The 15,077-nt window shown below is 45.2% G+C and overlaps 1 protein-coding gene across 1 annotated transcript in view; it reads right to left on the bottom strand.

Annotated features, from left to right (window-relative positions):
* Positions 1 to 11,072: 11,072 nt before the first annotated feature.
* Positions 11,073 to 15,077, bottom strand: part of LOC119172831 (SEC14-like protein 2) — a 151,730-nt gene continuing 147,725 nt past the window's right edge. Inside the window, exons 11-12 of the mRNA XM_037423981.2 lie at positions 13,942 to 14,269; positions 11,073 to 11,578 (exon numbers count right to left, since the gene is read on the bottom strand). Coding sequence (XP_037279878.2) covers positions 11,490 to 11,578; positions 13,942 to 14,269 — 417 coding nt within the window. The 3' untranslated portion in view covers positions 11,073 to 11,489. The remainder of the gene's footprint in view (positions 11,579 to 13,941; positions 14,270 to 15,077) is intronic.

A 15,077-nucleotide genomic window follows, 5' to 3' on the forward strand; every position in this document is an offset into this window, starting at 1 on the left:
ATAAAACGGGACCGCCAGCGTGAAAGCGAGCGATGTAATAAATCGTTAGTGATGGCGTCCCTTTATGACGTCGCCCTGTCGCCACAGGTCGCCAAAGATTGTGACGTCATTGTGACGTCAGATGATCTCGTCTGCTTAAGCGCGTTCAGATCCCGGAGGCAATGTAGAACCAGGCGAGGTTTAACAAAGCTCAACAATGTGTGGGTTTGAGCTAGTTCTGTCCGTGTCTGTTTCGTCGGTTATCTAAAAAAAAAAATGTGCCAGTAGTCGGTTTTTAAGAAAGCTTCTAATGCATCCGATCCCGCAAACAGTGCAAAATTATGTGATGCGATGAAAGCCTATAGAGGCAATGCAAAGGTAGAATGTGAACGATCAATACGATTGATTAAGAAACAGAAGATGCATGGCATTCGCCTTCTATAGTCGCTTATAGACTAATGCTTGAGGGTCGGTGTGACCTTTCTCGCAAGGAACGCTTTTGGTATGCATCAAACTTGTCTTGCGTCTGCATCACTGTCCTTTCTTATGCCCACAAAGGCAAAGTAAGACTGCTTGCGCCCGAGTGTGCGTGATCGCCAGGTGCCACCGGCAAAAAAAAAAAAAAAAAAAACAAGCGCACCATATGCCGTATACTGCCACCCGATTACTGCGGCTGCCCGCGTGGCCTGCGCCATTCGTGAAAACCGGCCTACGGGAGAAGTAACTGTCTTGTTGAGGAAACATTATCGGTTACACGAGAAAGCCGAGAGTTTTACCACACTAACCAAGCATTCAGTTGAACCTCAGTAGGATGAACGCGTATAAAATTCGGGTCTAGTGGCTAAGGTACTCGGCTGCTGACCCGCAGGTCGCGGGTTCGAATCCCGGCTGCGGCGGCTGCATTTCCGATGGAGGCGGAAATGTTGTAGGCCCGTGTGCTCAGATTTGGGTGCACGTTAAAAAACCCCAGGTGGTCAAAATTTCCGGAGCCCTCCACTACGGCGTCTCTCATAATCATATGATGGTTTCGGGACGTTAAACCCCACAAATCAATCAATCAAGCGTATAAAATTCGGGAATCGAAGTACCTGGGAATCGACGTTATGCGAAGCATGCGGAGGGGAGTTCACCGTGGTGCAATTTTTTTTATTGAGCCACACGCCATGAAATGACGTTAAATATATTGAAGAATTGCAGATGTTTATATAACCAGTTGTTTGCACTTGCGCAACGATGTCAACTGGAACATGCGTATTAGCAACATCAGAGGCTGATATGAAGCGCTGATGCTCGCGAAGATGCTGGCCCTGGACATTGCTACATAAATCAACTTCAGCGCATGGTACCTAAGCACGATTGGCGCTAACCCAACGTATCAAAGGAGTACACATGTAATCTTTATAAAATTGGGCATGCAGCACTGCAACCTTTACTGACGTTTCACGAAGATTAGCGTCTATTTGAACCTTAGTTTCGAGACCTGGCGTAGGTCTGTGGTAGAATGCTTGACTGCCCCGCAGAATGCATGGGTCAGATTCCTGCTGGGATCATGAAATTTATTATTTACATTCGCCGGGAGGTCAACGCTGCCTATATCGTTTTTCTTAACAATGACATTCATTCTATGCTTTCGTTGGGTCGACGCTACCGATGTCGAGTATTGCTTAACGCTCACGCGTTAAAATTGCCCATGTGTCTTCTCGTCGTTCCTGGGTAGATACTGAGTGTCTATCACCTGTGGCATACCCGCATACCAGCGGCACATACTCACACATGGGTATGTGCCACTGTCTGGCTGGAAATGTTTGACAACGTACGCGACGGGATTGGGACATTGTTCAGTTCTTGGCCAACGCGTCATGTTCATCAAACCATATTACCCTTCCCTTCTAATTTTGGTTCACGCCAAGTTAAGGCGTGAACCAAACGAGAGCCCCCAAATGTAAGCGGCTAGATAGATAGATAGATAGATAGATAGATAGATAGATAGATAGATAGATAGATAGATAGATAGATAGATAGATAGATAGATAGATAGATAGATAGATAGATAGATACGCTCAATGTCGCCGAAGTTCGCTAAGAAATGCTTCGCATTTAACATAGAACAGGGTTCATTCCTTCTTTGTCGGAATAACACGTAAATCAACCGTACTTCACAGCAGTAGTGAATTGTTTATGGCACATTGATGCATGAGAGCTTGTACAACAATATATGTCGATGTTTGGCTGATATAGTAACATGGATGCACCCTCGTTTACGTGTAGGGGAAAATTCCGACGACTAAACTGAGTTTGTGACAGCTGAAGTAGTTAATATACAGCGAGATATTGCAAAGAGTGAATCCCGAACAAAAATGACATCAAAAAGCACGTCATGTATCCTGGTACTCGATACGCACTGATTCAAAGCGTCGTTGTCTGAGGAGACAAACGCCAAGACATGCGCTGCTCAGTAAAAGGGTAACGTACGCCTTATTTCACACATGTATACGACAGAGTGCTTCAGGAACCCGAGAGGCAGTGCTCGTACCTTCAGCCGTGAACGAGAGAAGGTGTTCCGCCAACCACTGGCGCCTCTCTCGCTACACTGGACACTTCGCGGCATTCACCTTTCAACGTCATTATGGGAGCGAGACTGTGCACGCGCTCAACCTACGAGAGATGTTTGCGTTTACGCGCGAAGAGGATGCTCACGCTTGATCTCACCACTGTCGCTGCACCTATACTTCAGCTTTAGTGCAAGTGGGCGGCGGCTCTATCGCGAGATCTCGACATGCCGAGAGCAGAAAAAAAAAAAGGCGGCCGCGATCAACTGCAGCATGGTGGGAATGGGAGCGAGTGAAGTTCGTGAGAATTTTGTCGTTACTCCTGAGTTGTAGCGCGTGCGAGTAGCTTGAACCCAACGCCAGAGCACATTACACCACGACCGCGCACTGCCAGTCCCTGCACGCCGGCCATTTTGTCACCAAAGCATTTCTATAGACAAAAAAATGCCTGATCGTAGCGGGAAGCACTACAACACATTTGTGGATTGTACGCGAAGTGTCGTATATAAGTTGTAAAACTATGAACTGTGGCGGTTGGTACGTGGATCTAACCGGCAGATGTCTGAATGACCACCTGCCAAAATATTCTGAATGTTAGAAATGAAAGGGTTTGTTCTAACCATGCGTTGTGTGTTTAGAAATGTCGTTAACAATTTTGAGTACTAGGTACTCTACTATGGAAGAGCATAAAGTCGTCCATTGGGCCTCACCCTTGATGAGGCCTTATTTCGCATCCTAGGGATGGTTAGCGCATCTGGGTGCACCTGCAGGGTGTTCGGCCAAGCTAAGGTGATTTTCCTGCGGTCGGATAACCCTCGTGGGAAGGCTAATAATTCTGCCAGCAAAGTGCACGGTCCGGGACGAAAGCTCATATATAAGTGGAAGAGCTGGTATTCCTAGAAGACGCAGCTGAATGGTGGGAGTCATTGTGCATTTAGATAGCAATCCTTGTTCTATTCTCTTCTTGTTTTCTTCTGTTTATACAAAACGTTTGTAGGAAACAATGAACGCATTGACCTCCGGCAACTCCTACGAGTATGTACAAAGATGACAGGAGCTCCCATACCACACACCAACTTCACGAAAGAGCAACCTTACGCAACCTTACAGGCCATTATCCTCGGCCAAAATCAACCTAATTCTCCAACCACTCCTCACCGCTTAATGATCTTCACAGGCGGAGAAAGTGACTCACTATGCAAGAAATTAGAATGAAAATATTCTAGCAAACCAAAGTAACGTCCCGGTATGACAACGTCGGGGCCTTTTCCAATTCAGACAGCTTTTGCCAGCTCTCTCAGAAGTGACATGGAAAATCTTAATAGGATCCTCTGAAGAGAAACTAAATAAAAGTCATTGCATTGGCAGAAGCGGTTATGGCAGACAAGCGGTCGCCTCCAAACCTCTGAAATTTCTTATTAGTCAAGTTGTATATTCCTCCTAAGCTGGGAGCTCATCTTCGACGTCTATCTGTCCCACAGGCAGCCTCTCGCTGCACAGCCATAAGAAAAATGGAAATTCGACTAACCCGTACCCCCAAATTATTACTAGCCATCGCGGAGGCTCGGTTTATCCCGTGCCTTGACTTGTGTGCTGCGTCGACGATTGTCACTGCTAACAAATTAATGCTTCGACACCTGAGTGCGCGAAGCCGCATTCGAAGGCAAGCTTGCTGAAGCTCCAGCACGGTACACGCTTCGGATGTACCGCTTCGGATATTGCGCACGGTGAACAAATAAATGCCCACTGATGATTTAGGAGACAACAAGAAGTTTTAGAATACCGTTTGCGAGCGCTGCGGGTGTTGCGGGCGTAGCGGGTACCATACGAGTTTTAGAATAGCGCTTGCCCGGTTGCGATCCGCAACGCACGATCGCAGCGACACCATAGCCTCGAAACCAGCGCTTGCGGGCCACATGCGGGCCGCCATCACCGCACGCAATTTAGGATTTTTTGCGTGTGGTTCGCAAGCGCAAACGCCGACTCGTGTTACGACGCATGCGCAGTGGCAGGGACCGCACCGCAAGGGCTCGCGGTGCGCTATTCTAAAGCTCCCTAACCTCAAGCGAAGCGTACGCAGCGCGCAGCATGTTTCGAACGCACAACCTTGGGCACGCTATACTAGAATTATCGATTGCCTTTTAGGCGGTGGTTCACACTCGTAACAGGAGGTGACAAAGAAACGCCGTCAGTGCATGTGGAAGCTGTGCTACTGCGTTGACCAGTCGTCACGCTAACCGATGCGAATGGCCAAACGCGTACTGCGTCGTCCTCAATCTGAATCATCGCGTACAGCGCGTTGTACTGGTCATATATTTTCCAACGGAAATACATTCGAAGCCTCAATCGCGCTAGAACTACTGACGCACTCTCTAACTTCACTCGTTAGTCTCATGATGCTCGCAGTACTTGCTTGCTTCTAGACGGTGGCATCATCCAACGCAGACCACTGTGTGATGGACCTGGGAGAGATATCAGGCGCACTTTAGAGCTTCGTGCACGTGTGTTGGTGGCGCAGAGCATGGAGCTCAGGGTACCTGTGGTCGCGGACGTGAAGGCGATGTTCTTGATTCACCGGTCATTCAAATCAACGACATTGTCTTGTTTTCTTTTTATTACCTGTTGATGCACATTTTACTGACGTCACTTCCGTGACGGAAGTGATGTAAGTTAAAGCACGGCAGACGATGACATATAACACTTTAGAGTTAAAGCCAGAGACGACACGTGCACCCGTGTTTACCAACACGCTCACTTTATTTTCATAAGCACAGTGTTCGCGCAACGACTTAATAAGACAGCAGTCCGTTCGTTATACATACGTACCACCATCGGCGGGATGACGCAATGACCATTCCGCCACTCACACTATACACAGCCATTCGATATAGTCACCGCAAAGTGTTACACGACCTCCGTCGAAAGTACAGGCTCGTCATTCTACAGAGAAGCGAAGTCCTAGAAAAAACAAACTCAACTCTACCCGCACATACCCTTGCAACTATTTCCATTTCCCTCCAGAACAAAGAACCCCGGAGTATTGCAACTACAGCGCTAGGTTTATCACCGCAGGTGTGTATCACATGTCAGCCACTCTACCACAAGGCTTTCAAACTTGCTCACGGGCTTCATGCCAAATTTGTGGCGTGAAGAGTCGAGGGAGCACCCGACACAGTCACCAGTGCATAGCGACAGAATTGCGCGTATGATTTAGAGCATCGCGTACGTATACGAAGTTCTGGCCATTAACTCTCTGAAGAAAAAAGAAAGAGAGTGGCTCCAGACCAGTATCGCTTTTTTTTCGCTGCTATTCTCGAAAGTTTTGTTACAACATTGAACTTCGAACTATTGTTTAACACGCAGACTCTTCGGATGATCATCCATCATTCGGTTTGAGTTGGACGTCCTAATGTCGACAGCACTTCCCGAACTCCTACGAACATTTCAACTCGTATTCGTTATCAGCTTGTTTCCATCACGTGCCTCTTTGCTATTCTTTACATTTATATTTTTCTATGTTATGCTTGCTGTTTCGCATCTCTCCTCTTCAAGATTCGTGTAGTCAGGTAGGCATGTCCTTGTTTAACTTATCCGGATGGACGTGGTTAGCATCTCCGCCTTTCGCATTCGCTTTTCTCTGTCTTTCTCTCTATCTCGCTGAGAATGACCTCAATAGAAAGCGCATGAAGCAACTTTCAAAAGTCTTTCCATGAATTAGCTAGTTTCCTTGCTTGCTTGCCATTAAGCAACAGCGGTCGATGGCTGATAAAGTAAAGTACGCAGTTTTTGAAAATGTGAGCATTTACATGCACTCATCTTTCATTACCTATTCCGATTGACGTCATCGTTTGTACAAATAATGAATGTTTACAAATAATGACGTCAGAACACTTCCGCATTTCGCTGTTTTGCCACTGTAGTCTCTATATGGGAACAAACGGGAAATCCTTTAATTGGTATCTGGATGCCCCCATATTATCGAACGTCTCGGCGATTCCTTCAAAAAGGCAGCTACTTATAATCGTTATCGCCACAGTGTAGCACCGGTGCCTGGCCAGGGCATTCTCGACTGAACACGTTCACACTACCTTCTTTCCTTCGAGGCTACTTCTACATGCATAAGCGCTTATATCACATTACAGATACCGACGTAGTCGAAGCATCACTGAAGTCAATGTCACGAGGAAATAGATGTGACGTCACTGAACTGCACGTTTATAACATTGAAGAAGAATCTCCGTCAACAAACAATAAGAAACGCCTCACGAACTTTTTAAAGCACCAGACGAAACATTTGCGTAATATTTTCAAAGCAAACACCTTAGCGAAACACCAAGCAGAGTACATCACGAGGCCTAAATGAAGGGATGGGTACGAAAAATGTTTAATCAGCCGATATCCGTGTCAATGCGCAGTGCCAGGAAAGTTTCCCGTCAAAAAACCTTAAAAGCCATTCCCTGATTGAGCCCACATGCTCATTCAGTATATAGTGAGCTTACAGTAGAAATGATAATGCTCCAATAAACAAGAAAAGGCAACAAGTCATCGCCCTTCTCCCTTTTTTTACGCTGTTGACGTATCGACTATCTTAATAGCGACTCCCATCGTACAGCACTCAATGAGCAGCGGTCGCTTGAGAGTCTTCAGCCTTTTGCCACGAGGTAGTCATTACTAAATTAACCTTGAACGGAGCTAAGTAGCCTTTTTATCGCGGAACTAGCAAATCATCTTCGCAATAATGACAATTTGCTCATTTTGAGAAAACATCATAGCACGTAGACAAACGGTTTTAGGTAGATTGAGTTTCTTACGTAACGAAAGGATCCGAGTGATACTCCATCTCTCGCAATTTCACATTGTTCACGACGTCTTTGATTCATGCTTTGCTTAATATATCACCATGTCCCGAGACCTTATTCTTACGTTGAAGAAAAGAAGATCTTAAGCACTTTGGCCCTCGCAGTTCTCACAATGTTTTGTTTTGTTTTATTTTGATGATCAATCCTTAAGATTGCCGTCACAGACGTGGGCTAACGAGACAGATGTTCGCAACACTCACAATGAATGCCATCTTGGTGGGATGCCTCGTGATTACAAAGATACCTTTAGCATTACAGGATACTCCCTGTATCCGAATCACATGGACGAACATATGCAAATACAATCGTTATTGTCACAACGCGGGCAATGCTACATTGAAAGCATGTTAACGCGAAAAGGTGACACCAAACACATACAAAAAGACAAGGAACAAATACGTGAATACACTTGACGCGTATCACCACGCACAATCATCCTGGCGTTCCTTCGGATGGATTACCTGTCTTTGATTCACAACAACTGTATTTTCAAGGTTACGGTCCAGGTATAGGCAAGAGTGACTGCACCTGCCTGAAATCGCCGCAAATGTACGTGGTAAAAAAGGTACACCTTTAGGAGAAAAAAAGTAGACTGCGTATTACTTTTTTGTATATGGCTTTTTTTGCAGGGACACAGCAACTCTTTGTTGTTTTCGACGAATTGCAGACGAGAGAAACGTAACATAGAGTTTACGTGTCTCTTTAGCAAAGAAACATATTTGCTGGCAAGTAAGTATTCACAAAAAGGAGACAGAGGACTCACGACGTCGCACACCGAGCTGAAGAAATGTGCAGCGACACAAATAGAAAAAAAAAGAAAGGAAAGAGAAGGCAGGAAAGTGCAGATAGATGTGTATATTCCAATACATACAGGCTGAAATACTGATTAATCATGCTTGTTTGGTAAATTCTAGCTTTCATTATTGCGAAGCCTGAAAAGTAATCGTATCGTTTGAAGAAGAGAGACAGAGAAAAAAAGTACCATTCGTGATACAGTGAACACGCGTAAATTCGCTTCCAAGATGCACAGCTACACAGACGCCAAGTAGAATGAACGCTTGAAATAAGTGGAAAGTTGGACAAACGTGTCAAACGACGGCATCACCGAAAGCGAACCAGATCCGGCATTTTAAAAAAAAAGAACAAAAAATAAACCAGGTTGCGCATTTTAGCGAACGCCGTGGCACGCATCCGGTACTTCGCACCCTAGCGCATGCACCCGTACCAGCAGTTGTGCGATACGTTGCCAATAATTGAGTATAATCACAGGCCACGCGCCGTCCATTTCCGCACGAAGTGACGGTTGCTTTAGGGTATTTGCGCACCACGCTTATTCGATGGACCATTGTAGTCCGCGGATAGCGTGTATCCGGAGGGCAACCTACGTTTCTGCGGGGGGGGGGGGGGGGGTGTAAGTAAACAAAGAAAAAAACATAGACAAACATGGGATCTTATCTCGCCAACTTGGAACGCGCAGATCCTTTTGTTTCCTTTTTTATCTTCGACATATCGCCTGTGGTTTCACATTTCTTGTGATAACACTTCGAGCGGTGCACTCGTTCGGTCGAATTTGCGCTGGTGTATGGATGGACCTTGGCAAAGCACTGCACCTCTTGCCAGAGCCTTCAATGGCACCTGCGTTCAGTCAGGAACGACGACTGCTTTCTTTTTTCTCTCTCGTGGCCCAAAGCCAATAAAAATAAGCAAATAAACGCGCGTTTTTTGTTTCATAGTTACCTCTACCTTCCAACATCCCAGCAATTTATCCAGATACCATGTCATGGTCATAGTTATTAATGTTTTTATGCGCAAATCACAATTGGGCAGTAAAATCACCAAAGATGGAGAAGGGCAGATGCCTTTAAATACGTAATTACAAGATTCAAGGCTAAACTCCTCAAGTGAGTAGTGATCACGTGTTATACTATTCTCGCCCACGTGATTCTGGTGGCCATGTGCGCAGCGAAAATTTTGTCTCTTTTGTGAAAGCAACGGTAACGGCTGCTTGATCGATTCCCCCAATAATAGAGTTAATTAGGCAATGCTCATTTCTGCGCCGTAAAACTTGGAAGGTATTTTTTGTTGATACATGATCAGACTGGAGAACGAAGTCGAGTCACTTAGAGTCCAACAGTGACGCCGAAACGCCCGCAGGCTCCATGAATCCTGCATTGTTTTTTTCCGCTCACTAATATAAAGTCTCGGCTTTTCAGAAAGAACAACTCTTGCGTTCCTTACGTGCAAGACCAATCCAAATTTGGAAGCGGGTCATCACGCCTAAGTTAGAACAATAGGTACACCATGAAAGAAGGGAAGGTTTGAAGACACCACAAACAGCAACCAAGAAAGCCAGGCAACACAAAAGTCCAACTTCATGTGATGCGAAAAGACTTTCCTAGCTGGGCTAGTCAGTCGAGAAGCACTGTACCACGGCAAAAATTGACAGTGATCGAGACGGGCGTAAAGATTTAAAGGTAAGCTGTAGCCATAAGATTACAGCAAACAGCGCCGCAACACAACATCGTTTATAATTAACACAACAGCAGTATAACACCTAGGGACTAGATCTCTCAAAATACCTTGTCAGAATGGAACATGGAACTGCTCCTCGTAACTTGGAATGTTGCTCTAGCAATAGTGAAAGTATGAGAACTCATTTGTAAGGTGAAAAAAAAAAGGGGGGGGGTAGGAGGGGTTCATACGAAGGCGGGTATTTCTAACATCCACGAGAAAATTCTGGATGTGGCTAGGAGCGAACAGACTTGAAATGTTTCAGAATAGTGCACTGGCTCATTCGGATGAAGATAGTTTTTCTTTCAAATTTTATCACATGCATAAACTCCGGTGCCTGTTTGAATAGCTGAAGACTCAGCATTGCAAGTTTCAATTTTCCGGTAGATTAGACTGACACTCTGTCACCAATAACACTGAAACATATAAGGTCGCGTGCATTCACAATCAGACAACCACAACTTCAGTTTTTTTTTCAGTAATAATAGCGTAGACTGTTGCGAATCAACCAGTGAAATTCACGTCGACATCTCTACAGAACAATGTTCACATTTTGTGCAAGAAAAAAGAAACACGAAGTTAATATCGTCACTCCAAATAAAGTGTGTCACTCAATTAAACATGTAAAAAATATATGATGGTTTGCTAACGTTCGAAATCTTCCCAAACTCATGCCCTTAAAAATATAACTTCTGAATTTCCAAACATCATGCTCTTCCGTAGTTTATGTGGTTATTCGAAGTTGCTGTGACGTGCTGTGCCATTGTAAAGAACGGGTGGACTAAACCATGCACGAAACAGTTTTTTTTTCTTCTGACGCATGACAAACTTAAGGCTAAAAAAACATGTCGCTACGAGAAAACACTAGACCTTGAACTAACCATCTATAGATATAGCCGGAAAGACCCTGTTATAGCTTACAAGCTTCCTAAGTAACTTCCGCTCAGTTACTTCCTTGCATGCGCAAGACGCTAACTATATCGACAGTTTAAGATTTCGCCTATATACCTGCATCCACTCGATGCTTGTTAGTGTTTTTAACGCTAATTATTTTTATTCTCGTGCTGTAAGCGCAGTAGCCGTGTTCTAAAACAGCTAAAACTTATACAAAGAGTTAAAAGCTCATATTCACAGCCTGCCTTCATCGCCTTCTGCCGCCTTATTGATGGATTGCCCTGACGTCACTGAAGCCGCCATGTTGTTGCACCAGTACGATGGTAGGCTAGGTTTGTGGCCACGCATTAAGGTCGACTGTCAGCACATGACGTGTAAATTATGTCGTTATTCAGGATCAGAGACCAATAATGTTCCGGCCGCATCTTTACGACGTTTGAACAGAATAATGCGTCAAATAGACGTCATTACAGTGCCCGTGTTGGTAGCACTGGTACGTTAAGAAGCAGCGTCTCTGACGTCATGTGCAAGCTATCAATTGTTAACTGCTGGATGGAGTTACGGAACATTAGTTTTGCCGACGTCAACCGACGCGAGCACGAAAATACACACGAAGGAAAGAAACGAGAGGGAATAAAACGAGAATGAAGAAGAATAAGCCGTTGGAAAGTCGGCTGTTGAGGCAACCGTCCATTGATTACGCCGGCGTCGGCGGGAGCACCTGGTAGTGGTAGAGAAGCTTCTTGCTCCGGTACCAGCTGAAGCTGTTGTCGAACTTCAACACATCTGCGAAGGGTGAGAATGAACAGGCCCGTCGTCAGAGGAGGCTGAGTGTAGACTAAGAGCCGAATAGCGAGCAATACTTCTACTCTTTTTAAGTACGAGCATTCGCGAGAACATGTCCCATTTGCACTTTATTTTTTTATCATACGTTGTACCACACATTTCTTTACCACATCACTTTGTTTGCTACTTTAGGAATGTCTTTCGTATTGTCTTTAGAAATGGGGCTTTATAAACTTCGGACATATCTGTCCTACTAATTACAAATCTATAGTCCACTATCTCTCCCGCTGCAGCGAGTTAGGCACTTTGTCAGGAGGTAAAAGCACTCCTTTCGCCCGACCTTGCAGGCTATATACAATAAACAATTGTATCGAGCCAGGCTAACCATGTTTCATTATTCCCAAATAAAACAACAAAAAGTATGCAACATCGGGAGTCCGAAATGGGCTGATGTGTCATATAAGGATACATACTATTGTAACCAGCACGAAAATGAGACAGTGATTATAATGTCGAACTTATAATGTCTATAGCACTACCATACTGTGATGGTGCCTTACACATCCGATGCACCAGAAAGAACAGCCAAACACAATATTGAAGTTATTGGACGCAGTCTGAAGAAATAAATACATAAACAGGGGGGGGGGTTGACGCTATATTATTTCGACAAGCAAACTTGTTTTTGCCAAGGCCACGACGAATATGAGTCTATCGCTGGGTGAATTCTTCATATTTCTTCCGTGTGAGCTGCATCAAAGAAAAATGAATGCATACCAACTGAAGTTCTCCATTTTTATCCACGATACCATTACGATGAATGCATGCAACCGAAGTTTTCATTCTTATGCGGAATACAAACCTAAATGCCGAAGCGTCCACTACTGCAATAACATCTGTTCAAGGACTCATTGACCGGTTCAAACCTCCGTTGCTCTCCCGAACTTCTGTATCTTTTATGCGTGTAGTCAATGTGTCTGGCACTAATGGCACGCCTCTTCTTTTTCCACGTTCTTGCATTGGAGTGTTTATACAAGCAAAAAAAAAAAAAACACTATTAGGTGTTACCTTAACCTCTTCAGGGACAGTGTTGCTTTGAATCGCAAAGAGAATGAATGCGCATTCAATCAAATGAAAACAGAAAAAAGACAGAGTAAATAGAAAGAGCACAGCGCCACAACCATTTACTTCACAGTTATGCACCAACGCACGCTGATCAAGTTCTCAGATACTCCTAATCGCCTCAATATATTGACTGTCTTCCGTTTCTGGTCAGCAACGTTAACCGTCTACACTGACAGTTTGAACGAGAGTACCGAGCACCAATCGTCCGACTAATCGAACGCGTCTGGATAACGTCTGTGCATATTGACGCTACTTCACCTCTACAAGAGAAAGGGAAAAGCATAGTGACAAGAAACTTTTCTAGTGTTCTTTCAGATGAAAGGTATCGCCCTCAAGAGACTATGGAAAAGGAACTGCTAAGTGGGATTGCACACTGATAACGTATTCACCGTATGTTTCAAAGAGCTAGTTTTGGTTCCAACTGTGCCCTGCCATCTCAACACGGTATGTGCTTCTAGACACGGCTTCACACAGATATCGGGACGTTTCCACGACCGCCTCGCACCGTGGCTTTGTTCGTGACGCACGAGCAGCCATTCAAAATTTTCGGTGACACGCAAGCAGTCATTTCGGAAGCTTAGGTACCTGACATCACCATCACTGGCCAGACTGCTGCGAGAAGTCCTTTGAATTAGCACTGTAGCCAGAACAAGCTAGTGTCGATGCCTCTAGGTGTGTCATGGTAAAATTGACCCAAATATCCTAATACGATGTCTTGTAAGCCTTTGTGGAGCATCAAACTTTGTCAGAGTCTTGCTCTGTGAACAGATTTGTGTTGCAGAGCAAACTCACCTTTGAAAAATTGTGTCACTAGCAGTGACACAATTTGGTGGCACAAAATGACGCAAAGTGGTACTGAATGAGTACCACTTTAGTAATACAAACAAGCTGGATTGTTACTTCCTGAAATTATTTCGTGTGCAAATCTACGAAAAAAAATGAACGTGGCCTGCATTGATTGCCAACAAATGTGTCAACTCGTGAACAGACGACCATAACGCCGGGATCCGAGCATTCTGCTTAGCTGCCATCTTGTTTAGTGCAAAATGGCCCGCATAGTTTTTGTCTCCGACGCTGACTTTACGAAGCTCTGCATTCTGGTGGCTGCGTAAGAATAGAAATGGGAGTTAAGATGGCCGTCGCTCGCTTAGCTGTCAATTCACTCGCCTACAGCAAGTATACTGGAACATTATACGAGCCCCCTTTTAGCCGCAGTAGTGCCACCCTATAGTTCTCACATTTTCCGGGCGCGCTGCAGACGAGCATGCCGTCTTCGGGCACCAGGTGGCAGTTAACACGCTGCATGGCAACCAGCTCCTGCATGTCGCCGCTGCCGTCACCGTTCACGGCGCCGATCGAGTCTGGTACGAAGAAGACGCCGAATCCGATGTCGTAGTTCTCGGTCTGGAACTCCCAGCGCAGGATGGAACCGGCTTCAGTCACCTCGACCGTCAGCGGCACGGCCGACTTCTTCTCGACCACGCACATCTTCAGGTTCTGGTCTGACGAGAGGCGCCTCGAAGGGGCCGTGTAGCACGAGCACGGCACTGGGCCGCCCGCTCCCACCTGTGAAACGGTGCGCCAATCAAGAAAAAGAACACTGACTCTTCAGCTGCGGCTCCCACTGCCGCCCAACAAGTCTCAACCCATCGCAGCTTCGTTCCTGCCTTCAGTTATGTAAGAGTAGACAATTTTAGAATAGGAATACTAGCGTTAGCGTATGTTGCGTATTATACGCTGTTTTCGTAGTTCAGGCTATAGGTACGCAAGCGGTTTTCGTGTGAGGCATCAAATGCTAATGTTTATAAAGCTTTGTGTGTCCTTGTTTAAATCTACCAATCGTTTTACTGTGAACTTAATTATATGATGGTCACTTAGGCTGATACTTTTAGCGTCAGCCTACGTCACCAGCACTGTTCCGTTAGCCACTGTCACGTCATAGCTTTCAGAAGAAAGCAGCGAGGAAACACTCCATCATAAAGAACGTCGTTGTCGTGACTGGATTGGATTGGATTGGATAAACTTTTATTTGGTCCTCCAAAACACAGATCACTGTGTTGCGGGCAGCTCCCACGTGGGAACTGAGTGGATAGAACAGCGTTTAAACGCCGCAGAAGTGCGACGTTATGCATATACAGGCTTAAGCACGCTGATGAAGCCGTGCTGATTAGATTAGTGGTTGCACACTTTATGATTCATTGTTTCGAGCTTCCCACTACAGATACTTTGTTTGCGCTAAACAACATGGTTAGCAACTTAACAACTCAGCTGCCTAGTTTAACTTATTCAAATTTGGCTACATGCTGGGTGCCTACATGCTTATGAGCGAATATGAGTGGCGTCCTATGAACAATGCACGAACCGTTTTTTGTCA

Source organism: Rhipicephalus microplus, chromosome 3 (genome assembly GCF_043290135.1).
Source record: "Rhipicephalus microplus isolate Deutch F79 chromosome 3, USDA_Rmic, whole genome shotgun sequence".
Classification (NCBI taxonomy): domain Eukaryota; kingdom Metazoa; phylum Arthropoda; class Arachnida; order Ixodida; family Ixodidae; genus Rhipicephalus; species Rhipicephalus microplus.